The sequence below is a fragment of the Lacerta agilis genome, chromosome 8 (assembly GCF_009819535.1).
Source record: "Lacerta agilis isolate rLacAgi1 chromosome 8, rLacAgi1.pri, whole genome shotgun sequence".
In the NCBI taxonomy this organism is placed as follows: Eukaryota; Metazoa; Chordata; class Lepidosauria; order Squamata; family Lacertidae; genus Lacerta; species Lacerta agilis.
Genome location: NC_046319.1, coordinates 47,553,683 through 47,580,986, shown reverse-complemented (window position 1 = coordinate 47,580,986; position 27,304 = coordinate 47,553,683). Strand labels below are relative to the sequence as shown.

Sequence of the window (27,304 nt, the reverse complement as noted above, 5' to 3'; positions counted from 1 at the left end):
CTGTTTTCCAAACTTGGGTTTTCAAGGTCCTAAGAATGCTGTCGCCAGGATGCTTTGGGTTCTGAATTACCATTGCCATCCTTCTCGTTTCCCCTACCTGCCCACCCACCTCCACCCCAATGGTACCTCACTGACCATTCCATTCCTAAGTGAGTGGCATGCAATCTGGAGGCATGCTTCTGACGCAGGCATGCTACTACAACATTAACAGGCTAAAAAGAAAAAAAAGGAAAGGAAAGGGGGGAAAGAAAAGGATATTTTTTTTAAAAAAAAAAGGAGAGAGAAATTAAGCATTAGCTCATTAAGGATATACTGTATAAAGAAATGATTCAAAAACTCGCTTTTGGAGCAGCACTAACACAGAGACTGATTACAAACTAAATTGTGCTATATATCAGTATATATATATATATAAAAACATTGTTTTGTAAGAATGGCACTGGTTCAAAGAATTGGGACTTCTACCTTGGTTCCTTTTAAGTCCACAGTGAAAGTATAGAAATACAGGCTTGCCCGGTTGCCTGGCAACTCGTGACGCTTGTGGGTGGGCTGACACCCCCCTCCCTCCCCCATCTCCCCATGCACACATTCACATACGTTCTCTGCTTCCCTTTTTAACATCTTCCTAACAGGATGCAAATGGAGAGGAATCTGAAAAGCAGGTAGAATCGCAGCCAGAGGGTAGTCTGAGTCAAGCCTGGTCTCGAAGGGGGTGGGGGCATCCGAAAAATCCCACACTCTGTCTTGCATCTTGGTCACAAGTTTGGAAGTTGCCCCTTCTACACTCTTGGGGGACAAAAAAAAAACCGGTCCTTTTTTTAAGGATCCTCTTCTCCCGTTGAAACCATCAGGCGCATGGCAACAGGCAGGTGATCAGTTAAGCCTGCCAGCTGAGTAATGAAACTGAACTCTTCCACTTCCTGCGGAGGAACAGCAAAAGAAATGGTTTTTAAGAAGAGCTCTATGGTGTGTGTGTGTGTGTGTGTGTGTGTGTGTCCCCACCACTTTTAAGGTTTCAGATGAAAATAAGCATATCAGAAGAGCCTGGATCAGGCCAAAGACCCAAATAGTCCAGTGCTCTGTTCTCATAGTGACCTACAGAACTCTGCCCACCTGTGGGTCCCAGGAACTGCTCTTCAGAGGAATCCTGCCTCTAACAGTGGAATGAAAACAGTGCCATCATGGCAAGTACCTGCTGATAGCCTTGTATTCCATGAATTTATCTAATTCTCTTTTAAAGCCATCCATGTGAGTGACCATCACAACTTCTTGTGGGAGTGAATTCCACAGTTTAACTATTCGCTGTGTGGGAAAAAAGCCCTGTCTTTTGCCTGACCTGATTCTTCTGACATTCAGCTTCATTGGCTGACTCTGAGTTCTAGAACGATGATGCCCTGCCTACAGTATGGCTGAAGCCAAAAAAAAAAACAACAACTGGGCATCCTCCCAGGGGCATTTTAATATAATAGTGTCCCATCAGAGGGTGACTGTTCTTAGTGAGCCTTGAGGAATGCTGCTTGAATCGAGAAGCACTGTCCATCACAACTGATGCCAAATTCTGACACGCAGAACTGTTATCGGTATGCTTGTTCATATGTGATTGGGCTTACCACTTTCCACTCTAGATAGAGTCCTTCTTCAGTGTAAAGCATGTAGTCAATTCGCCTCCCGTTCCCCTTCAGAGCTCTCTTCCGCCCCTTCTGACTTGAAGCATGGGTCTTGCTGGTAGGAAAGACAATATAGGCTTTTCGCCCTTCTTCACTTTCCATTGTCCTGGTTAAAACACACACACACACACACACACACACACACACACACACACACACACAGTGGTTTATTATGTGTCAGATAGATCTACAACTGTGTCATCCACTGTTCTAACAAATACCAAAGGGGTTCCCAGTTTTTGGTGGTGGATGCTTTAGTGGAGATAGCAAGGGTATAAGATCTTCTATTTCTGAAGTTTCATTTTATATCGGTAACTTCCAGTTAACTACGCAAAACTATGGAATAGCATATACCGGTAAATATACATTACAATTCTTATACACCCAATATCAACAAATTATCTCATGTGCGTTGTTGTTGTTGTTGTTGTTGTTGTTGTTGTTGTTGTTGTTATTCTAAAGTACCTAATGTTTCCTAAGAACTGTACGATTCTTTAAAAATAATATATAAGTTGGTCCACCTAGCTATATTGTCTACACTGACTGGCAGTCAGAAACCTGGTTTCAGGCAGAAATCTTTCCCCACCCTACCTAGAGACAATAGGGGTTGAACATGGGACCTTCTGCATGCAAAGCAGATGTTCTACCACTGAGCTCTGATTCTTCTATCCTTGGACAATAAAGCATGCCTCTCTTTAGCTGTCCAGTTCTGGAGGAATGGGCAGTCAAAGCAGTGTACTTCCCTAGATGTTTACTCCGAAGTGTCTTACTGAATGCAATGTGGCTTACTTCTAAGTAAGTGTGCATAGGATTATTGACTATTTATGCTGAATCATGGGCTTATTCTTCAAATAGTAGTCTTGGATTGAAGATCCACAGTTGGACTTTGTGAATAAGGCACACACCAAAATTACCACACTATACCATCAATTATCTTGGAAATGAGAGAGATGAAATCTTGATTTTTTTCCACAGAAGGAAAGGAGACACCGGTTGTCAAGGCCTGTGGCTCCTTTTCAGGAAACTTAAAAGCATTTTAAAATAATTGGTACAATTGATTCTTATTACCCAGCCTTTATCAGCCTTTAAAATGTAAAATCCAGTTTTAACATGTTCTGAAGTATTATCTCTGGGGACCTAAGTCAATTGACACTAGCTTGCTTCTGATTAATTTCAGTATCAAGGAATCAATACTTATCAATGATCCCTGGATGCGATTTTTGTTTTTAATTGCAAAGAGGGAGGTTCGTTTCTATGAAGATGGTGGTTCAAATATGGACCGTTGTGTAATTAATCGTCTTCAAAAGTACCACAGAAAAGACATTCTTCAGACTGCTTAGGGGGAAAAGCTCATGGCATTTTCATTTTTTTTAATGAAAGAGCTGTTGGCTCTGACAGCATTGACCTCTGTTGAAACACCAGCAGATTATCTCCGCTTCCTAACAGCAAATTAAGTAAGAAGCTGAGAAAAGTGGCTGTGGTGGCTGCAACACATTTCCCTATATTTCCTGCAATATATTTATTTGAAAAATGGCTGTGTTCTATGGTGCGGTTACTTTATATAAATGGCGGATTTAAAAATGCCTGGAATCCCTTTGCACATTGTAATTTCTGCCTCCCACCACTCTTCTGCATCCAGCCAGTCCATGACAGATTGTTACCTTTGCACAACAAGTTACATGTACTATCACAGTCCTATGCATTTAACTGAGAAGTGAGCATCAGACTGAAACTTTCTAGGGGACCACCCAGGCTGGTTGCTTCAGTTCACATGTTGTTTTCGAAACTGTGAATTAGGTTAAGTTAACCTTTAAATGCAAACTGAATTGAATTTCTCCCCCATCCATACTCAAATTACCACCCAAGGCTGCTTTTCTCCCCAGGACATAAAATATATGTGTCTACATATTTCCACTGAGATTTAAAATCTACCGACCTATTGGCTGCCCTGCCTGTATCCCCCCCCCTTTTCTCCTCTAGAGGAAACAATCTTTGTTGGTCAGTCAACAGAAAGAAGCTCGGATTCTCGATGCCACAGAACTGAAAATTATGCCTATGGCACAGTGGAAGTGACACTTCCCACCAGTCAGTTTCTTGACCTCACCATGATGTCAGGAGAAGAGTTTCCCTTTCCTCATGAAGTTTGAAATCCAACCACACAATAAGAGGCACAGGGGTTTGCGGGTGCAGATGATTAGCTGACCCGAAAAACCGTAACCCGAAGCGGACGTAACCCAAGGTACGACTGTAGTTCAGAAAAGTGTGCCACGTCAATCTCAGTGACATCTGCCATGATGATCAATATAAGGAACTGATAAATTGCCCTTTTGGTGCCAAAGATTGTCTGGGCTGATAGACTATAACCTGATTGTATACAACACTGTGACAGCTTTAGACCCGCAATAAAACTTGACTGATAGGCAGGTGACCGCCCCTTTGAATAGTGGCATAGTATTAAGTGAAAGAGACCAACAACCAATCCACCCTAGGTCTGTGAATATCTTAATTAAATGGCCGTTTCTTCACTAGTTGCCCTAACAGTATCCTATTAATCAAGTCAGAGGTGGAGGCACATTGTGACTAAGCAGCAACGGTGTTTATTGATCTTTTAAATAAGGAAATAGGGCCATGTAGTCACTCTTATTGATGTATTTAATAGTGCGGGCTTCTTAACTTTATTAATAGATTTCCAGAGGTTGGTGCTGGAAGTCTAATGGAAGCCTAATTTACTGGGCTCTTTCCAGAACTATTGATGCCAGTATAAACAAGGTGATAAATTAGTTTCTATAGCTTGGGCAAATTTTATTATTGAAGGATTTCCACAAGAGTCCATTCTAAACCTCATCTAGTTTGTCAATGACATTAGCAATTTCAGATAGGTATCATTTGCAAGTTCTTCAGCAAGTTTTCTTTTTAAAGATGACGTTACAATTTGAGAGCTGCTTGACAACACATCAATTTTGCATGGGGATTAAATGCCAATCAAACAAGGTGTTTTGAATGACCAAGAGGAACTTGACTTAAAAATAAAATGAGAAGTTTGCTTTCAAAAGTGCTACAGGCCACATGACTTCACGAGTGCTTACTTTTTTTGCCTTAGGGCCTGTGGAATTTTATTGCATTTGATATTTATTTATTTATTTAAAAAATCAGTTTGCACTGTGGCCCAGCAAATCCTACATGCCAGAGTAGAAAGGAAATGAGGTCTAGGTCCTCCAATCTGGACCAACACAGGGACTGTTCACCCTGCCCCAGATTCAGCCCCAAATCAATCTGGAGGTGAGGGCAGTGCTTTTATTTCAGGGGGTACTCAATGGTACATAGTACCAGCACCTCCTTTTTGTTGTTAAAAAGGGTGGCACTTATTGTAACAACTTCATGGTGACTACTGGCACCTATTTTTCTGGGGGGGGGGAGCACTGGGTGAGAGCGAAGAAAGAGGCACTCTCTCCTCCCCCCCACCACCACCACTGAGAACACTGTTAAAAATATAAAAGCAATGCTCATTGGTGGTGCAGATTTAAAAAGCAGTCACTATATTGTATAAGCAGAGAAACGAGGTGATACTTACTTCTGCAGGTTATCTGCTGTGCACACTTCTTCATCGTATAGTCCTTCTGGATCTAACAAGGTACCTGGGAAGAGAAAGGAATTCATGGGGCTCCTATCAACCTTGGCTTTCTCCCTAATGGATGTAGACCAGATTCTGTATACTGTACAGTACCGAGTTGCGTTGCTGCTTCCATATATGATGCCAGTTTTGAGGCGGGTAAAGGCGCAGCTGGGCCAGGAAGGGGTTTGTGCATGCCAACCAGCTGATTGGCAGCACCTGCCAAGCCCTGTGCACAACTCTCTGCCACCATCTTTAGTCCCCTCTCCATCTGAAAAGTCATGCCGCTGTTTAAACTTAAATACAATGATGGTTGGGGAAGATAAATAAAACCATTGTTCGTGTTACACCGTGAGTGTGTGTTTTGATGTTTTCTTAATCTTCTTAAGCATATTTTATACTAACTGCAGAGCAGCTTGTCAAATTCTGAAGGCTGAAACAAAAATCGCTGAGAACTATGTGAACGAGTTGTGTATTGAACTGAAGTGGAAATTCTATCCTTTACGGAGGAAATGAACTAATTCCTTTTTGGAGGGGGTGAACTGGAACGGATTAATGAGCTCCCCCCCCCCAGCACTGCTCCCAAACCAAGCCCAAGGCTATGGTAGCATCCCTTACCAATTGCCCACGATTTGTCCTCCCCTGGACCAAGCCGGCATGGGTCCTTGTAGCGCGTAAACAAGGAATGCTGCTGCTCCAGCTTGTCATCTGCAGCAAGAACACAAAGGACCAGGAACAAGGACATCAGTGGCATGTGAAGAAAGGCAAGGGCAGAGGGAGGCAGGGTTGAGGAATCTGCAGCCCTCCAGATGTTTGCTGGACTGCAACTCCCAGCAGTCCCAGCCAGCTCAGGCAATGGTCAGGGAATAAAATGTAGAGGCCACAGCTTGAGAAACCAGAGGCCACACAGTGGGCATTCTTCACTCATCCTGGATTTATATTGCATTGCATTTACATGGGGCTGCCCTATGTCTGGATATCAAAGATGGAATTGATGTCCAGAGCAATTTCCGAAATGCAGCATTTTGTACTGGATCTTAGGTAAGTCTAACATTTGTGGGGGGGTTTTGTGTTTTTGTTTAAAAGTAAGTTCAATAAATTTCAGGTCTTCCTAAAAAAAACCTCACCAATTTTGGGGGGTTTCCTTAAAAAAGCTAAACAATTTCAGTGGTTTCCTTTAAAAAAGCTCGGGGTGTCCTGGTTTTTACTTTTTGAAATATGGCAACCCTAATTTACTTCCATGCCACTTAATACCAAGGCAGTCTCTAAGCAATTCATTAAAATATTGAAGAGTTATATCCAACTAAGTTTTATGCAGAGTGGGCCCATTGAAATTAATGGACCTGCACTAGGTCTACTCCAAGTATGACTAGCGGTGGATAAAGCCCACACTATACACTTTTCTTTTCCTCTTCCTTACTCCCATGTAGATCTCTCTAGACCTGTCAATTATTCCTTGGGGTTGGACTGATCTTTAGATTGGCTAAGGCAGGCAGCTAATTCAAGCAGTCGAAAATGGTGATTTTTCTGTTTTATTGCTGCAGTTTGCTAGGGAGGGGGGAATTATTTGGAAATGCCATTTCAAGGCATAAAATTATCTTGTTAAGTTTTGGGAAATTTATTATTTATTCATTATTAAATTTCTATACCGCCTTTCATCTAAAGATCACAGGGCAGTTTACAATATAAAAACACAAAAATACATACCATGAAAACAACACACACACACACACACACACACACACCCCTGTTTAAAAGGCCATAGATTGTTTAACTAGCTAGAGGCCTGGGGGGAAAGGAATGTTTTTGCCTGGCACCCAAAGATATGTGGTTGAAGGCGCCAGAGCATTCCACAAACGATGAGCCACTGCAAAACAGGCCTGTTCTCATGTGGCCGGCCTCCGGACCTCTCGAGGAGGAGGCACAAGAAGAAGGGCCTCAGATGATGATTGTAGGGTCCAGGTCAGTTCATATGGGGAGAGGCCCATATGAGGTTTATGCAGTTAAACCTTTCCATTCCATTCTGCTTTAGATCTAACCCTGTGCAAACACCTGAAACCTATGATGCCTCTTAATCATTTTTTTTCTGCATCTCTCCTGGAAGGAAAAAAAAAAAAGAATTTCTTTTTGCTTCTCCTGGGGGAATCCCACAAGTGGCTGCCACCGGCACTAATGATGTCATTTGTCACTGTCTATTGTCAAGGCAACACAATCCATAAATGTGCGGCTTTTAAAAAGCGGCGAGGAAGAGAAGAAAGAAGCCAAACTGCTAAAAATAAAACAATGCTCTGAAGGTTATGCCGATCAGATCATCTGGCCAGGGTTCACCACTTCTGCATCTTACTTTATAGAGCAGTGACCTGATTTGTATCCAGGTGTCCTAGGGTGGGGCCAAAAAAAAAGGTTGCCAAAAAAGTAGCTCTCTCAGTCTCACGCCAATTTATTATTGCCCATTTCATAGGTCCATCACAGGCACTGACTCCTAAGGGCTGAGGCAGTCTTGGTCCCCTGAATGCATTCTTTTAGGGGGGGCTTGCCCCCTCAATTCTCAGAGGACATTTGGCTCTGCCCTCTGGCTCCTCACAACATTGTGTCGGGACACCTAAAAGATATGGAGAAGCTGGCAGCTTGGTTGTCCATCAGTGCTACTAGCAATGATACCAGAGGCTATAAATGGCTCCTAGGAATGGGGGATATTTTTTGTTCAGTTCACGTTTAAAGGAAATTTGCACTTTCCAAAACAATCTGTGAGCTGAAACACAGCACTCCTTCAAAATTTTCACATGATCCCATTTTGTTCTCATCTTGCTTTGGAAATGGCAAATGTGGCAAGCTGGCCATGAAACGAGAACCGAGTCGACATTCTCTCCATCTCTATTACCAGCTACACGGATTTGAATCTTTGTAAAACTCAGTAAGCTAAAAATTTCTCCGAAAAGAGATTTCTAGGAATACTTTTGGAGAATTTCACCCTTTGGATATTCAGTGAAATCCACCCGCTCCTCATTTTGCTGCCTACAAAGAGCATGGAGAATTTTAAAAGGCCTGCCCAGTCCTTGAAGTAGCCTAGCTTCTGTTTATTGATTTGGCCATTTATGCCTGTCTTTCTATGATAAAGTCAAGTGTAAGGTGGTTTACAAAGAAAAGACGCAGCACAACTAAATTAAAAGCAAACTGAAGAACAGTATGAGCAGCAATAAATCAGCATCATTTCACATTATCTCTGTTTATTTTAATAAATTAACTCCATTTATTAAAAAGCATCACTTTCTCCAGTGATTTATTATAGCTCTGGTTCACCCTTGTTTATCCCAGTACTGTACATTGTCATGAACTTCACACTAGGAAGGAGAGCAGGGAATAATTAGGAAAAGAGGATGGTGGTGATGAAGAAGATGATGAGGGTAAGGACCAGTGGGATTCCAAGCACAACACAGTGTTGGCCAATGAAGGCAGGTCCATTAGGATGAATAGGGCACTGCCCCACCAACCTTGGTCTATCACCAGCCAGCCTTCCCCTGTCTGCCTTCTTACAGTCCAGGGGGTGACACTAGCTGCCAGCTTTGTTGTGCCAGTGTTGTCTTTAGCAGGGAGGAGGATAGGGGTAAAAGTAGAACTAGCTCTGCCTGCTACTGGCTCTGGATTTATCTACTCTTTACTGGATTTCTCTGCCCTTTGCCCCACCAGTCCCAATGGGCACCAACCACCAAGGGCAGAGGTGGATTTAGGGCAGTGCAACCAGCACTGCTGTGCTGGGCACCGAGCCTAGGGCTTAGCAGCTTAAAATACATCAAGCAAATAAGTGGCTGTCTCACCTGATGAGCAATTGTCAAAGTTGAGATCTCCACAGAGTACATCAAATGCCACCAGCTCCTCTGGATTGGCTGTGCTGGAGGAGGAGGTAGATTTTCTGAAATCAGCCAGCCAATCCTGAAGCAGATCCAGTTGTTCGCATCGAACAGTACTGTCCCCTGCAGGAAGCACAAAACAAGGGTTCTGGAGCAATTCCAAGTTTCATTGTATTTATTGTGGCGGTATCTTAAGCTACTAGACCATAAGATGCAATTCTAAAATAAACATGTTGGAGTTCCTTCAAATGTAAAGAGTTTTTTTTTTTTTTTAGGAATAGAAAAATGTGAGTATTGTGTAGAACAGGAATGGGAACCTATGATCCTCAAGAGGTTGTTGACCATTGTTCATTCTTCCTGAGACTGAGGGAAGCTGGAGTCCAATATCTCCTGAACAGCCACAGATTTCCCATCCCTGGAGCAGAATGTGGATTTAAAAGCATTTTCAATGAAAGCCAATGGGCAGACTTTCTTTGTCTCTTTATTTTAAATACTTCTTAACCCACTCTAGATGAGCCAGATAGACCAATGGTTTAACTCAGTACATCTGATCATGGGGTTAATGTGGCAACTTTGTTGGGTAAGGACCAAAGAGCTCAGTGGTTGAGCATCTGCACGTGGTCCCAGGTTCAATCCCTGGCATCTCCAAGTAGGGATGGGACAGACTGACTAGAGAGCTGCTGCCAGTCAGTGTAGACAATACCAGTCAGTGTAGACAATACCAAGCCATTTGGACCAATGATCTGACTCAGTATAAAGCAGCTTCCCATGTTCCCAAGGGCTCATTCAACTGCTCCTGGCAAGGGAGCACGTTTGTGCAAAAGAATGGAAGTACTCCGCACAACATAAGGAACACAGGAACCTGCTTATACTGGGCCAGGCCATTGGTCCATCTGGCTCAGTATTACCTATGATGACTGGCAAGATTTCTCCAGTTCTATCAGGAGATGTTGTGGATTAAACCTGGGACCTTCTGTACGCAAATCAGGTGCACTAAGGGTAGGGGAGAAAGTCCTTTTTGTTATGCAGCTGTCAATTGAAACTGAGCACCTACACTTGGCGGCGGCAGCATTCCATGCAGTGGAAAGGGGCAGGGGCAGATTTCACACATGCCTTTGTTTATCTAGTGAGGTCCAACTGATACTCTCCAAGGGCTCTGCTCTCAGCCAGGTTTGCATCATCAGGTAGCTGCCCCTCACTTTTGCAATTTGATTTATGGGACGGTGTGTCTGTGTGATGCACAAGCCGTAAACGTCCTTGCTTGACTTCCTTACCTCATCCATCATTCACACCATTCTGTTCAAAGATAATTTGGAGCTGGCTTGGAAATTTCCCTTTTGAATCACCAATAACGGCACGCATGTAAGCGACATGCTATATACGTTTTCATTAGCTCAGGTTGAACCCCTTCCCATCTAGTGTTTTCAGTCATTCAATATGTGTCGGCTGGTTTTAGGCAAGGGAAAAAATATAGATCTACAAAATTTGTGACTGAAGGCACCAGGGGGTATTGAATGAGTAGCTTTTAGCTACCCAGTGTGTCATGTGCCTTATTCGCTGAGCCACCAGGACAACTCTCCACAAGAGGAAGCCACCGACTACTATTTCCTGCTCTTCGGTTCCCCCAACTGCAAACAGCCAGAAGGAGGTACTGCAGCTCATTGATTTAGAGCAGGCTTCCTCAACCTTGGCCCTCCATATGTTTTGTGGCCTACAACTACCATGATCCCTAGCTAGCAGGACCAGTGGTCAGGGATGATGGGAATTGTAGTCTCAAAACATCTGGAGAGCCAAGGTTGAGGAAGCCTGATTTAGAGATTGTGAAGTGACAGAATGGGGCAATGGGATTTACCCTGACTTAAAAAATCCAACTCCAGCCTGGATCTACAACTTGAGAAACAACACGTCTCTTGAGTAAAGGCCAAATTGCTAGCAGACAAAGCTAGTTTACTCAAATGTTAAGGCCTCTAAGTTAAATGGGACTTGCTTCCTCAAAAGTGTGAATTGGGTTCTGAGAGCCCTGACACTATCAGTGGAAAATGGTCTTTTTAATTTTTGAGTTGCTATGTTGTTGTCTGGTTTTGTTTTGTTTTTTAATCTGAAGATGCAGTGTTGGTGCTAAACATAACAGGAGTGATTTTTAAAATTCATATCTACAACTCAGGTAGCAAATCAAAAGAAGTCACGGTGAAGAATGCAACGGATCACCTTTGAATCAAGTATAATTGAATGAGGCAGAGGATTGGGGTGGATTTCCCAGTTCTGTTTTGTAAGTTTCCATCAGACTGGCTGTAACCAACATCCTGCTCTGCTTTTCTTTCTGATTTCCAGTGGATAATTCCTATAGATTATTTAGCGATATTTTTGCTTATTTATTCAAATGAAAGAAACATCTATCCTATTAACGTGATTTTTTTTATTGAAATGAAATGTTTTCATGCCACTCGGTTAGTTAATTGCATATCATGTTCTTATTGTTGCATGATTTCATTTGACAGGGTTTCTTGCCCTGCAAGGCTGTATAGAAATACTGGGTGGTGTTTTAGTTTTACTCAGAGCAGACCAACTAAAACAAATGGGCCTAACTTAATGTTCATTAATGTCAATCGGTCTACTGTGAGTAAAACTTACTTGACCCGTATCCACTTAAATAAAATAAAATATTAAATGCATAGGAGTGGAGTTTGTTCTTTTTTGCTCTTTGCTGGGAGCTTTTTGTCACCCCTTTATTTAAAGCATGTGGTTGTGTGGTTTGTGTGTAAGAGATTTATATTTATAGTTTGCACTTAAAGGGGAATCAACCAGATCCACACTTTCTAAAACAATCTGCAAACACAGCCATCCTTCAAAATTCACATTTCTCTGAATTTTGCAACACAGTTCGCCAACCGAGTGCATAAAAAATACATATGCTGGTGTGAAAAGTGCATAAAAAATACATGCTAATGACAATAACATACAAAATTGCATTTTAATATGGGAAATTGCTTTACAGAAATGTGTATATTAAGGAAAATTTATTCTAAGAAGAGTTTGGATTTAATATCCCACTTTATCACTACCCTAAGGAGTCTCAAAGCGGCTAACATTCTCCTTTCCCTTCCTCCCCCACAACAAACACTCTGTGAAGTGAGTGAGACTGAGAGACTTCAGAGAAGTGTGACTAGCCCAAGGTCACCCAGCAGCTGCATGTGGAGGAGCGGAGAATCAAACCCGGTTCACCAGATTACGAGCCCACCGCTTTTAACCACTACACCACACTGGCTCTCTAAGGATCTAAGGATTGGGGGGGGGGGCAAACTGATGTGGAAATGTGGATAATGGAATTTCGTTTTGGGAAACTGAGAAACTGAGAGAAACTGAAATGGATAGATTTTCTCATTGCTGGTGGTGGGTCTTCCCCCTGCTCATGATTTTCAATTCAAAATCACCTCTGGCACATTTTCTCAATTAAGAGCAGCTCCAAAGACGTTGTTTTTAAGGGCCTGGTGTCTTTGGGCTGACAAAGGGTCTCCACTTCTGCTAACTGCTGACTCCACCGTCCCCAACACTATTCTCCCGCTACTTCTTTTTCAGGAAGTACAGCTCCTGCTTCCCAAAATGCAGCTTGAGTTGCACGTACACCTCTGAATTCTAAATTGGAGCCAGGCTTACTTTCAGGGGCCATCAATTTGTATGTTTCAAAACATTTCCAAATAGGCTTTCTTTGACAAAAACACATCCCAGACCCGCACCTTTTATGTGGCTCAAGCTTTTCTTTTCTGCCATCACGATCCATCCCTCATTTTTTAGAAACACAAGAAATGTTTTGGATGAGATAACCGGCACAGCCAAGGAAACTCCACTGTTATGAACTCAGGTCGTTCTGTTTTGTTCCATAAATGAACAGAGATTTATTGAAGGACATCTAAGCCTTTAAAACATAAGCTCTCTTGTACTTGAATACAGTGTGATAGATAAGCCGGGAAATATGAAGCAAACATATGAAAGACAAACAGGAAAGGAACTTGGAAGCCTTAAAGGGAGACATTCTGATGGGACGAAGGGGGAATATTCCGGTCCTCTCTCGCCATGCTTTTTCCTTGCCTTAAATATCTGTCATATGGTCCAAGAGTAAATCCACCAGAATCTGGCTAAAGTGCAGGGGATGTGGAATAGTATGAAGGAACTGTACAAGCACTGCACAAATAGCCATAATATCACATCTGGGTATTACTACTACTACTACTACTACTACTACTGTAAAGTATTGTTTATACTACTACAGTAAAGTATAGTTTAAGGTTGAATACCACTGTTTCAGTGTTTCTCCAATGGCTGCTAGCCATGATGGCAGGGTTCTCCCACCATCGATGGTGGCAGTATGCCTCTGAAAGCCAATTGCTGGGAATCACAAGTGCACAGAGTGCTGTTGCATTCAGGTCCTGCTTTTGGGCTTCTTAGCATTAGGGCACTTGATTGGCCATGGTGAGAGCAGGGTGCTGGATCGAATAGGGCATTGGCCCAATATAGGGAAGGTACCAAATGGATACATCCCTGCTACAGAAGAAGTGTATCGAGAAGACAACAAAACCAGAGTCTGTTTCATATCATGGATAAGATCAGCAAAACAAAGAATAGAATCAGATCGAAAATATATTGGAAGGCCTATCACTCATTGGGCACTGTGGTCTAAACCAGTGTTCCCCAACCTTGGGCCTCCAGCTGTTTTTGGCCTACAACTCCCATCAGCCCTGACCACTGGCCTTGCTAGCTAGGGATGATGGGAGCTGTAGTCCAAAAACAGCTGGAGGCCCAAGGTTGGAGAACACTGGTCTAAACCACTGAGCCCCTTGGGCTTGCCAATCAGAAGGTCAACCTAGCAGTTCGAAAGCATACCAGTGCAAATAGATAAATAGGTACCACTGTGGTAGGAATGTAAACAGTGTTTATGTGCGCTCTGGTTTCCATCATGGTGTCCTGTTGTGCCAGAAGCAGTTTAGTCATGCTGGCCACATGACCTGGAAAGCTGTCTGTGGACCAATGCCGGCTCCCTCGGCCTGAAAGTGAGATGAGTGCTGCAACCCCATAGTCACCTTTGACTGGACTTAACTGTCCAGGGGTCCTTTATCTCCTTTTTATCTCCTCTTTCGACCCAAGAACCACATTCAACCTTTGTACCCCAAAGTTGGTATTGTTAACATGTCCATTCCAACCCATCACTCTTTTGTACCAGCTTTTTACAAAACAAAGTCTAGAATGTTCCATCTCCAGTGTTGTATATACAGGAGAAGTATTTTTACAGAGAGTCCTAGACTTCTGCTAACAGTTTATGCTGGGAGAGGAAAGGTTGACAAGTTGAATTTATTTGATCGCTTTAAAGAGACTTGGTCTATAAGGTGTTTCCCACCAATGCCACCATTCCTTGTAGAAGTTAGGTGGCAGCAGGGGGGGGGCAAAGCTTTTAAATTTATTGGCTATCCCCAAAGCTTTACCAGATGACATAATGTTTATATTGAGATAAGATTTAAATAATATTTGGATTATCAACCATTACAGAGATTGGCTGAGGATGGCAAGTTTATTTGCTGACATGAAGTTGGTAGAGAAACAAAGTTGCCCTGGTCTCTTTCTGGATACTCTCAGGTGGCCATGAAATGACTCAACATGGTGGTTTTCCCCTTCCACATCATAAACTGATTTTTTTTACGGTTGTATTGTGCTGGAGACACACAAGGTAATGGGAAAGATCCAGCGAAACAAAGTAATGGGAAAGATCCAGCAAACAGTGGAAGGAGAGGCCAAGGAGAGTGAATCACAAATACAATCCAAGCTCCTTTGTGCTGGCTTGGGGCTAGTTGGATTGGATGGAGGTCAGGTGTCCCTTCACTGAGCTCCCCCAGCTTCTGCCGGCCTCTTTCCAATGTCACTCCGCCAGCACGGAGCTCACTATTCTGCCTGCCAAATGTATGGGACATCAGGATCTGGGACAGAGGGGCAGAGCAGGCCTGGGATCTGCTGGGATCTCAAGGAAGACCGACTACCACCCCATGACAGCAACTAGACCCAATTTGGGCCCAACTCATACACCAACTCTAGGTTGGTGCAGAGATTTGCAAGCTTCCCAGCTTCTGCTCCAACCAGCACATAGGAGCCAATTCCTAGGGGCAGAGGTCCTTCTGGTCCCCCCAATAAATTATTTGTGGGGACTGGGCCTCCCCAAAGTTGATGGACGTTGCCCTTCAAATGGTGTGTGTGCACCATGTCTTGTGATCAATTATGTGGGGTGGGGCTTACCTCCCCCCCCCATATTTTATTCATGTTGGAATGCCCTTGAGGCACCAGCATGAGCAACAGATGTGGCGCTTTGGATTGCAGCCTCTGTCTATTTCTAGTTTATGACACTTTTGCATCTACTCACTCACATGTCTGCCCAATCCTTCATCTATCGATTTTTGTTAAAGCCATCACAGAAATTTGTATTTAAATATGTATTTTCAATCTATTTTCTTTAAAAATTAATTTATAAATGTGTTTCCTCTCTAATTCCCACCCTACTTGAAGCCAGCATTTCAGTGCCTGGCCCTCTCTCGATGGATCTTAGGCTTCCAATAGATCTTGCAGAGCTGATGTCTGTCTGCCCTGGCTCTGCAGAAGACTTGGGTTAATGTACAACCCAACATTTTCAGCTGAGATGGTTAAAGTACTGACAAGAGACCATTGAGAAGAGAATAGCCAAACCCACTCTTTCTATCCCTATTCCACAATAAGTAGCAAAAGAAGCAAAACAAAGATTGGGAGAGCAATCTGTACGGTACCTGCCAGAGCTTGCAAGTGAGTGCAGGAAATGTATCCCACAATTCTTTGGTCCTGAGGTGTACTTCCCACTTGCACCTGGAAGGAAAATAAGAGAGGAACAGAAGGGTTAATGGACCACCACCAGACCTTTCAGGATCAAAACCCATTAATTGCAGGGAAAACATTAGAACTATTTTTTTGTAGCAAAGGTCTCAGGTAAGCAGAACTGTTCTCAGAGTAGACCTATAAAGAGAAGAGGCACTGGTTATTCTTCTTGGGGGTTTTTTAGGTGTATTTTGCAACATGCTCTTGGTGCAATAATAGTGCATTAATGATAGCTTTATACGGGACCATCCACATATCATTCTGCTTTATTAGTTGTATTGTGATGCTTCCCCAATGTTAATACACAAATACCGTCTGGAGGGGCACCCTTGCACTATAGTGCAACAAAAAGGGGAGAAGATCCAGAACACACAGACACACACACAGCTCTCCTCTTTGCCTCTTTGCCCATTCTCACTATCCCTGATTGTATAGCTGGCATGCACACAATGTGTGTGCAGTGGGAGCATGAAAAGAGGACAATAGGTGGACCTTAAATTAACTTCATTAAGGACTCCTAGCCATAGTGGCCAGGGTGCACTTGCTGGGGATCACAGGTGGGGAGGGTCTGGTTACACTCTTGTCTTGCTTTTGGACCAGAAGAGGCACCTGAGACCAGGATGCTGGACTTGATAGGCCTTTGGCAGCAGGGCTCTTTTCAGGTATTGTTGTTTTATTGCTAAGGCCGATGGCTGATGCAAATAAAGATTCATTCATTCATTTCATATGGCTCAACAACATTTTTTCCTATGGTTCCGGGGTTGATCCTGCATTATGACTTCCACCCACTGAGTACCTTTGACTACAGTGATACATTGGTTCTTGAATTTAATCTGTTCTGGGAGTCTGTTAGACTCCCAAAACTGTCTGGAAACCAAGGCGCGGCTTCTGATTGGCTGCAGGAGCTTCCTGCACTCAAGTGGAAGCCGCGTCAGACATTTGGCTTGCTTCCAAAAAACATTCACAAACCGGAACACTTACTTCCGGGTTTGCGGTGTTCGGGAGCTGATTTGTTCGGGAGCCAAGCTGTTTGAGAACCAAGGTACCACTGTATATACGTTAAAGGATTTGTGTTGAGTGGCAAAGTTTCTATAATCCACCTTTTCATGCAGGAACCAAACAGGCAACATGTTGCCCCAGATGCTTGATGAACTCTCCTGCAAAGACACCTCACTCAGTCATTCGTTTCAAGGTTTGCTGAAGGCTTGAGAGTAGCTGCAGTCTATCTCCACTCTTAATCAGTTGCTGGAAATCACAAGGGGTTGGAGGAGTGTTGCTATTGCTCTCCTGCATGATGGACATCTGGTTGGCCCCCTTGGGAACAGAATGCTGGAGTAAATGAGCCTGATCCAGCAGGGTTCTTCTTATGTTCTTATGGTTCTGTGATGGCAGGAAGACTACCATTTTTCTCTCTACTCCCCGACAACCCTTTTCTGTTCCTCTAGCAGGGTGAAACTTGCACCAATCTTGTACCAGCTCTAACTTCATTATCCAGGCTCACCCTGTGCCCAACAAATCAGGCATATTATACTACCCAAAGGGTCTTAGCTGGGTGGAGGGAGCCTTTGGAAGTGATTTTGCCAGAAGGCACACCTCACACTTGCTCTTGATTTCAAGTTGATATTTCATTGGGGAACAATGAGATGGACAGAAATGTTGGTAGAGCCTACAAACAATCAATAACCTCAACAAGGAGCGTAACTTTGCAGGCTTAGTCACCACCCTCCCAATAAGACCATTAATTCTAGAGTCTAAAATTACCCAATTGCACTGCTGCCTCTTGCCCCAGGTGAGATTTGTAGGCCCTTAAACAGACAAGGACAAGGGGAAAGCCATTGTGGGCACTTGCACTGATAAGGCTACCTCTGGAGCAACTGAAAGCGATGTGAGTATTTATTTCCCCTTTTACTTCTACATTTTTGCATTGCTCTCAGGCACAAATGGGTCCTATTGGGAAGTGCATTTCAGGAAGCATGGGCAGCCAGTGAAACTATAAACAGCTCCCCAGAGAGCTTGGTTCCCCCCCCCCCAAGTGAAAGGACAAATACACACCCAGCCCTCACCAGACTTGTAAAATTAAGGCAGGTTCTGTGCCAAAATCCCACACCCCCAGAGGATTTCTTTTCCTTGCCCCTCGTAAAAGAGGCAGAAAAACGACAGCTTTTTTCACAGGGCTGGGTCGCAATTCTGGAAGAGGGTGGACAGGCTTCTGCCCAGTACAACATGATATGCTGCACCCAGTGATCACCAGTAAGAGTGTCTGTTTCAGGGCTGTCCATAGAGGAGATTTTTCTCAGGGCCACAACAGCTGAAGAAAGTGGCACCCCTTCCTTCTGTGCACTTGCAATGAAAATTGGGCCACTCTGCACCTAACAGTTTCATTTTGTACAAGGATGCAAATGATTTCCTCTGAATACCAGCCCTGGGAATCGCAAGGGAGGGCAGAGCTGTTGCACTCTGCTCCTGCTTGCGGACTTCCTGTTGAAGCATTTGTTTGGCCACCATAAGAACACGATGCTGGACCGTGATGGGCCAGACCCAACAGGGCTTTGCTTTTTTATGTTTTATCCCTTGGAGCCTCATTTTCTTATGTCTTTTAACCCTCTGGTAGGCATTTCATTAGTGACTGCAGGATGCTAGTTAATCCTATGCAATACACTTTCAAAAACAAAGACTTTCCAGCTTGCCTCTTGCTAAGTTGAGAACACAGGTACAGCCTTTCAAGGACAATTGAAGGCAAGACAAAAAGGCACATTTCCCTCAAAGCTTTGGAAATGCATTTTCTTCTCTCCGATGTGCTGACTGCCTGCTGCATATCTGGCTTCAAACTGGGGGTCGAACAAGATTTACAGAAATCCCTTTTTATGAGTTGGCATTCTTGCCCTCTTGCCTGCAGAGATTTATTGTACTTTACAAAGCAGCTATGCTATGTTAATATATTATTTAAGCACGCTAAAACAGAATTAAATGTAAGTATGAAATGTTAATGGAACTAGCTCTAATTGCTCGCTGGTTCCTTCCACTGGTTTGGAGTGCCTGGTGACATAACACAGCAACTTGTGGAACTCTCTGCCACAAGATGTGGAGTAAGTTACTATCTTAGATAGCTTTAAAAAGAAAAATATTGGACAAAATAGGGACTAGGTGATTAACCATGATAACTAAATGCCTTGCCAAAAACTAAATGCCATTGCACACAAATATTGTAGCGTTGTCAATTTTGGTGCTGACCCGTAGCTGTCCCTTTAAAAGTGCACTGTGGTCCAGCAATCAGCAGGTGGTGATTTAAGCAGGGGGGGGGGAGCTTTTTCAGCCCAAGATTCCATTTTGGGCAACGTTTCAAGGGCCACATGTCAGTGGGGGGTGGGACCAGAGGCAAAAGTGGGTGGAGCAACTAATGCAAATTCTACCCTTGTGTGGTAAGCTAATTTCTACACACTCACAAACACCTTTCTTTTCCAGCAAGCAAGCAAGCAAGCAAACAAACAAGCGGCACTATAAGAGTTCAAGGGCACATTCCAGTCAGACAAAAATACTCTGGGTGTGAAGCAAAGCCAGTGAGGGGGTGTTGCCTTGGCAAACTACAGAGGGCCAAATAGGGAGGCCTGGAGGGCTGCATTCAGTCCCCAGGCCTGAGGTTCTCCACCTGATTTAAGCTCTGTGCAAAAGAATTTAACCTGCAGGTTTTAGCAGACAACACACATCTGTTTAAAGGTAGAGGAGCAAGGCAGTTTGTTTTTCCCCTCTGGTCATTTGGCAACACTACAATCATTGAAATAATTGGGCATCAAATGCAGATGCTAAAGAAATACAAGGCAAAATGTTGTGTTAAAAGTGCTCCAGTTCAGGGTTCCAGCCAGCTTTGCTGGCTGTGCTCTTGTCCATGATACTCCATTCCATTCTTTTCTCCCCCAACCTTCCTTCTCAATCTTTGAGCATTCAGTCAGCATTCAGTGTGGCCATGAAGCATACTCTACCCCAGTGTTTTTCAACCACTGTTCCGCGGCACACTAGTGTGCCGCGAGATGTTGCCTGGTGTGCCGTGGGAAAAATTTGTTTATTTGATTCCTATTCAAGAGAATTACTTTATATATAGTCAATATAGGCACAGAGTTAAATTTTTTAACATTTTCTAATGGTGGTGTGCCTCGTGATTTTTTTCATGAAACAAGTGTGCCTTTGCCCAAAAAAGGTTGAAAAACACTGCTCTACCCCCACCTGGGTCTTCTGGGGTCCTTCCTCCCATTTATGGTTTTATCCCTTAAATATATTTTGTATACTTCTGCAAACCATGGGGCTTCACTTGAATCTTCTGATACCTCCCTCTTGCTCATTTTTCCAGGCAGATTTTAAAGGATTTTCCATTACAAATTTGCCTGGAAACAGGATGAGGCAGACTTAGTTCCATCCTCTCTGAAAACTGGGATGGATCAGACTTTTATAGGTCCAATCATCCCTATGTGCAACAGTTCCATTGCCAGGTACCTCTGAAAGGTAAAGGAAATGAATGAATGAATGAATGTGGTGGCAACTAAATGCCCTAGAAATAAAGAAAAGCAGGAAACAATGAGATAGCTAATCACATTCTTATTTAAAGGAGGGTCTATTCTGCTTAATAGTCAAAGGCAAGAGCTGCCCACTGTTGCTTTTCTCCTAAGATTCTCGTGCATCTAGAATGTGTGGATTCCAGCCAAGTCTTGCATTAGCAGAGGCTGTGTGTGTGTGTATAAAATATTTATATTACTGCCTAGGAATACATGGGAAACTGCTTTTAAAAGCTGATGCAGAAATTCCCAGGACAGGTATGTAGGCAGAAATAAGCACAAGGTGCTTGCAAAACCCTAGAAAGTTTACTAAACCTCTGAGAGTTTGTCCATCTGTACTTGTAAATAGGCAACACAGTGGGACTTATCACAGTACACATATGAGGCTTACACTAGCCCAGTTCAATTTTGGACTTCTCTTTCTTTCTTTCTTTCTTTCTTTCTTTCTTTCTTTCTTTCTTTCTTTCTTTCTTTCTTTCTTTCAACAGCTCCTAGCTTCATTTTAAAAACTAAATAAATGCTACCCCATCTTTCTTCCTTAGCAGAACTCAAAGTGAGGCTTTCTGGGGATTTCCCACCCAGGAACTGACCAGATCCCAACCTGCTTAGCTGGCTCCCTCCAGATGTTTTGGACTACAACTTTCATTAGCCTCCACCCAGAATGGCCTGGTGGAAATTGTAGTCCAAAACACCCAGAAGGTGACAGGCTGGGGATGGGTGCTCTGATCACTACACACCATACTGGCCTTTTTTTGACGCTCCCTTCAGTTTGTGATTTGCCATGGGGAGTGGTGATGCTGTTGCTGAAGAAAAATAAGTCTAAAGCTTCATTGAGCTGATGGAGCTAGTTTGCTGACTCTTTAGTTCTTGAACAACGTAATTGCAAGAAAAACAAGCAAACAAGACAGTTTGGAATTCATGACAGAATTCATGCAGCATGGCTTGCAAAATCTTATGGTGATCAATGAGATTTAGGCACCCATAACTTTGCACCCAGCATGCTTAATAAAATGCTTTGCACAAGATTTTTTGAAATGGCACCGATGTTGCTCCAGTGCACTTTCTAGCTAGGCTAGAGGATCTGAGCAATATTTACTGATTTGTTTTATTTGGAGTCCTGGCAGTAAACAAGTCCCTCCATCCCATCTTAGTGAAGACTTGGGAGTTGATAATTAAGTCTATCAATCCTCATAGTAGCTGGAAAAGAGGCTTACTTTCCTGCAAGAGGGGTGGAAAAACAGCTGCCAGCTTGCCTGGATGGGTCATAAATCAATGACTCAGCTTTGGGCAGCTGGAAGCAGACTGGTTTTTTAATCCCTTAATCCTTAATATATGCACATGCTGAAGGGAGTCAGTGACATGAATGATGCCCAGATTCTGGAGAGGTTTGGCTTCTCTTTTTTTTGTTTTTTTTGTTTTTAATTTTATAAAAGCCCCATACAGTAAAAGAATCCAGATTTACACACTGCTGCCCATCAGAGCAGATAAAAGCTGTGCTAGATGGATCAAGAATGGTTTGTCTTGGTACAAGGCACCTTTCTGTTTTGATGTTCAGTATGTTCCTACCCCTGCACCAAGGGTGGAGGTTATCTGCCAGTGGAGGGCAGATCCAAGTGGTGGGCTGGTCCAAGGGCCAACGTGGGCAGAACCCCCCTTCTCACTGTGTCTTTCCAGAACCCCCTTTTCTGCTCCCATTTCTCCTTACCTAGCAGGCTGCTGGTTGTCCCTTGTGCCACAGAAGCCTGCCAGTCTCAGGCTCCAAAACCCTCTCCCAACAGAGATCCGAAAAGCACTCTCACTTTAGACTTTCGGGGAAGCCTTTTTTTATGGAGACAGGCTTCTGCACCTGCTTACATTTTTTTAAATCAGCCAGTCCCTGTAATCACATCGCACTATTTTTATGGTGTTTAATATATCGCCATGTTATATTGTGTGTGTTTTGGTGGTATACAATACTTGAATGAATGAATTGATGAATAACACACTTGCCAAAGCTCTGAACAAGCAGAATAATTTTGAAATTAGACTAAAGGCTGCATGCAGGCCAGAAGCTGCCCACCCCTGCCATATTTGGAAAGCCAGAGAGGATCCCTACCCCTAAAGGACCACCTTTCCATGTATCTTCCCCTACCTTTTGCCACCTGCCCTTAATCTGAGGCTTTCCTCCGAGTGCCACCTCCAAGGGAGGTCCAGCGGGTGGCAACAAGAGAACAGGCCTTTTCTTTAATAGCCCCTTATTATTGCAATGCTTTCTCCAGGGAGGCCTGCCTGGTACCTGCTTTGTTATGATTTTGGTACCAGGCACAGATATTTTCTCTCTCCTCCATACATTCTGGCTGCCCCAATCATTTGTTTGTTTTGTTTCGGTGTTCATCTCCAGTTGGGTGCAGTGTTAATCTTCTGAGTACAGTATGTTTTTAACATGCTTCAGTCATTTTCATGGTTGTTGTTTTTATTTTTTACTTGTGTTGTAAATCGCTTTGGGACATTTTTTGTAGTGGGAAGTGACATACAAATGTAACGAACCTAGAACAAGTTCCCTTGGGAGCAATGCAAGTTGTGCCGCCATTTTCAGTGGGGTTGTACAGGGGAAAACGTAGCTGCCCCCATGGAACCAACAGCAGACAAGAGAGGAAGCTCTCAGACCACCTTCTAAGTGTATGCATTTTTTAATTTAAAAAACTTTCATGCAAAGTTTTGAGTGTTTTTTTTAAGGATTTGTGCATATTCCTCCTAAAATATCCACATGGAACCAGAACAATGCAGGCACTACTGTAGAACTCTGCAGAACTGGAACCAGTCAGAATTTGGTCTTGTGTCCATCGCTACCTTGTATGCAAAATGTCCCAGTTTCAGTTTCTAGCCATTCCCAGGAGAGCTGGGAAAGACTGAAACCCTGCAGAGCTGTTGCGGATCATTGAAGATGCTACTGAAGTAGACAGGTCAGTGATCTGCTTCATAAGAACATAGGAAGAGACCTGCCAAAGTAGGCTGATGGCCCATCCGGTCCAGCATCATGTTTTCACTGTGGCCAACCAGATGCTCCTCATGCAAGCAGGACCTGAGCACAGCAGCACTCTCTCTATTTGTGATTCCAAGCAACTGGTATTTAGAAGCACGCTGCCTCCAACCATGGACAAAGAACATAGCCATTGTGGTGAGTAGTCACTGACAGCCTTAACCACCACTGCCCATGAATTTGTCTATACCCCCTTTAACGCCACCCAGGTTTATGACCATCACTGAATCTTGTGGTAGTGAATTCCAAAGGTTAACTGTGTGTTGTGTGAATAAGTGCTTCTTTGCATCTGTCTGGAAGCTTCCAAGCTTCAGCTTTATTGGGTGGCCCCAGTGGGTTCTCATATCACGAGAGAGGTTCTCCCTACCCATTCCCCTCACACCATTTTCAAGAAAGCATCCTTTAAGAATTGGAGGGCACGGCTTGCTTAATTGGCAAATGGGACCCAGGTCTTGGAATCCTCCGAGATTTATTGCATTCCGTTGCAAAAGAGTTCCCTGTCGGCACCTGCAAACTGTTTGCTGTGGTGCTGATAAAGAACAAGGGACGGAAAGTACAGCCAAAAGTCCAAGTAAGAGCTTGGGCAGGAGGTGAGCCAGCAGCTCCCCAAGCTCATAAACTGACAGATGCGCCACACAGTAAAGTCAATGCAACTGGGTTTATGAGATGGGCAAAGTCCATGGCCACTGAGATCATAATGCCTGCCTTTTCTTCCCTGCCTTCACAACAGCTCTTTTTGCATCTCTCTCTCTCAGAGATGTTATTTTAACCAGGGATGGGTGACATTTTGGTTTCTCTCTGTTTCTCATTTCCCCCAATCTCAAATTCATTTATCCACACATATTTGCGGAACAATTTTCCTTAATATAATGTACTTTCGTATGCTGTTTTTCACTAACATATGCATTTTTATTCACACTGAGGGAAGACTGAGGTTGATGGGGAGTGTCCCTATTCATCTGAATGGACTAGGATCCACTGCCTAGCTCCTTGTCCCTCCCCTATCAGTAGCAAAAGCAGAAGGCAAAATAAGAAAGATGACACGCATTTTCTTAATTTGCCACAATCTATACAGGCCAGAGGGACCCAGGTGGCACTGTGGGTTAAACAGAGTCTAGGGCTTGCTGATCAGAAGGTTGGCGGTTCGAATCCCTGCCACAGGGTGAGCTCCCGTTGCTTGGTCCAGTGGTGTCCAACTCTGGGGTTGCGGCGCTCATCTCGCTCTATAGGCCGAGGGAGCCGGCGTTTGTCCGCAGACAGCTTCTGGGTCATGTGGCCAGCATAACAAAGCCGCTTCTGGCGATCCAAAGCAGTGCACGGAAACACCATTTACCTTCCCGCCGGAGTGGTACCTATTTATCTACTTGCACTTTGCTGTACTTTCCAACTGCTAGGTGGGCAGGAGCTGGGACCGAACAACGGGAGCTCACCCCGTCGTGGGGATTCGAACTGCCGACTTTCTGATCGGCAAGCCCTAGGCTCTGTGGTTTACAAGCACAATACTCTATGCTAATTAACCAAGATATAGAAAGGAAAATTAAAGCAATGAAACAAAAAAGATTTGAATTTGTAAAATAAACCAGGGAAGTTATTAGCCTAACAACTGAAAAAAGAAAAAGAAAAAAGGATAATCTATAGTTTGCTTTAAAAAAATGGAACCCCCATGACCAATCAAAAAGAGATAAGACACAAATTTGTTAAATTGTACATAGACCTTTGTAAGAAAGAGCAAGAAAACACAGAATTGATATTGAAGTATTTGGCAGAATGTAAATTGGACAAATATCAGAAGAAAATGCAAAGATATTAAATACTCCAATATCAATGATGGTAATGCAAAGGGCACTAAGTCAAATTAAGACAGGAAAATCCCCAGGGCCAGATGGTCTGTCAGCAGGATATTATAAGAAATTTAAAAAGGAGTTAATGCTTCCACTGAGACGTTATGAACAGGGTACTGGAGACAGGAAGGATACCAGAGTCCTGGAAAGAAGCATATATAACTTTGAAACCAAAATATAATAAAGACGTATTAGAACCTAAAGTTTATAGACCGATATCGTTATTAAATAATGATTACAAATTTTTCACATTGATATTGACAAATAGATTGAAAATGACTCTAAGACATTTGATACACGAAGACCAGATGGATTTTCTTCCTGGGAGACAATTGAAAGAAAATGTTAGGAACATTATAAATGTTTTGGAATACTTAGAAGTCCATATTGAAAAGCAGGCTGTGGTAATATTTGTGGACACCGAAAAGGCTTTCGATAATGTATCCTGGCTATTTATGATGAAGTTACTGGGAAAGATGCGATTTGACAAAACCTTTCTAAAGGGTATAAAATGAATCTATAAAGATCAAACAAATATTATAGTAAGTACTAATATTTCAGAAAAATGTAAGATACACAAAGGGATGAGGCAGGGCTGCCCATTGTCTATTCATATTCATGTTACAGGTTTTGGAGCAAAATATAAGGAAAATGATAGAATACAATGAATAAAGCTGGGGCAGCAAAACTATAAATTAAAAGCACTTGTGGATGACTTAGTGTTAACTTTAGAACAACGAGAGAGAGAATACCAGAAGTGATGGAACAGATAGGCTGATTTGGAAAACTAGCTGGTTTCAAATTAAATAAATGAAAAACCAAGTTGATGGTTAAAAATATGGACAACCAAGCAAAAAACAATCTAGAAATCATGTGTGGGAGGAAAGTAGAGGGGGGGAATAAATATCTGGGGATCTGGTTAACAATGAACAACTATAACATTTACCAAGTTACCGGTAACTACGTAAAGGTTTGGAAAGAGATAAAGAGAAATTTGGAAATGTGGGAAAGAATGAAACTATTGTTACTCGGCAGGATTTCAGCTATTAAAATGAATGTCCTTCCAAAAATGTTTTTCTTATTTCAAAATATCCCAATAATTAACAACACTTGATACTTCAAAGAGTAGCAGAAAAATATATCAAGGTTTATCTGGCAGAGAAGGAAGCCCAGAATGAAACATTAAGTCATGATTGATATAAAAGAAAGAAGAGGCTTAGCTCTACCAGTCTTTCAAACCTACTTTGAGGCATCATGTTTATGATGGATAAAAGACTGGATATTATTGAAAAATATCAGAGGTTTAAATTTGGAAGGACATGATATACAATTTGGGTGGCATGCCTGCCTGTGATATGGAAAGGCAAAAATGAAATGCAAAAAGAGCAGATAATAAAAGCAAAATGATTATGGTTGCCAATTAGCAAGGCAATTCTGGCAAGCATCTTGGCAAGGGTTACCTAAGGAACACTTAGCTCTCCATGTGGGTGCCACCACAACCCACCTCCCCAGGGCTGCAAAGTTCACTGAGCTAAGGATTCTAAAGTTCTTTGCACACAAAATGGTGAAGAAATGATATAAAAGAGCTAGAGGAGAGGAGAGCCGAAATCATGGCCCATAAGGACGTTCTTTTTTGCAGGCCATATCGAAATGAATAAGGGCCAGTCCCGGGACTTGGGACAAATCCCATTCATTTTGATGCTGTGTTAGATAGACTAATGGTCTGACTCCGTATGAGGCAGCTTTCTATGTTCCAACGATGCAGGGTGTTCTTTATTGCACACCACAAATTTTGCATTTCCATAGTGGCCCAGGCATACAAAGTACACACACATATATGCACTTGTCCTGCTTGCAGACCAGAAGGTCCCTGAATCAGTTTCATATAGAAAA

The 27,304-nt window shown here is 43.0% G+C and overlaps 1 protein-coding gene across 1 annotated transcript in view; it reads right to left on the bottom strand.

Annotated features, from left to right (window-relative positions):
- Positions 1–296: 296 nt before the first annotated feature.
- Positions 297–27,304, bottom strand: part of SMPD3 (sphingomyelin phosphodiesterase 3) — a 113,496-nt gene continuing 86,488 nt past the window's right edge. Inside the window, exons 4-9 of the mRNA XM_033157224.1 lie at positions 15,923–15,998; positions 9,093–9,248; positions 5,896–5,985; positions 5,239–5,302; positions 1,611–1,773; positions 297–920 (exon numbers count right to left, since the gene is read on the bottom strand). Of these exons, the coding sequence (XP_033013115.1) occupies positions 819–920; positions 1,611–1,773; positions 5,239–5,302; positions 5,896–5,985; positions 9,093–9,248; positions 15,923–15,998 (651 nt within the window). The 3' untranslated portion in view covers positions 297–818. The remainder of the gene's footprint in view (positions 921–1,610; positions 1,774–5,238; positions 5,303–5,895; positions 5,986–9,092; positions 9,249–15,922; positions 15,999–27,304) is intronic.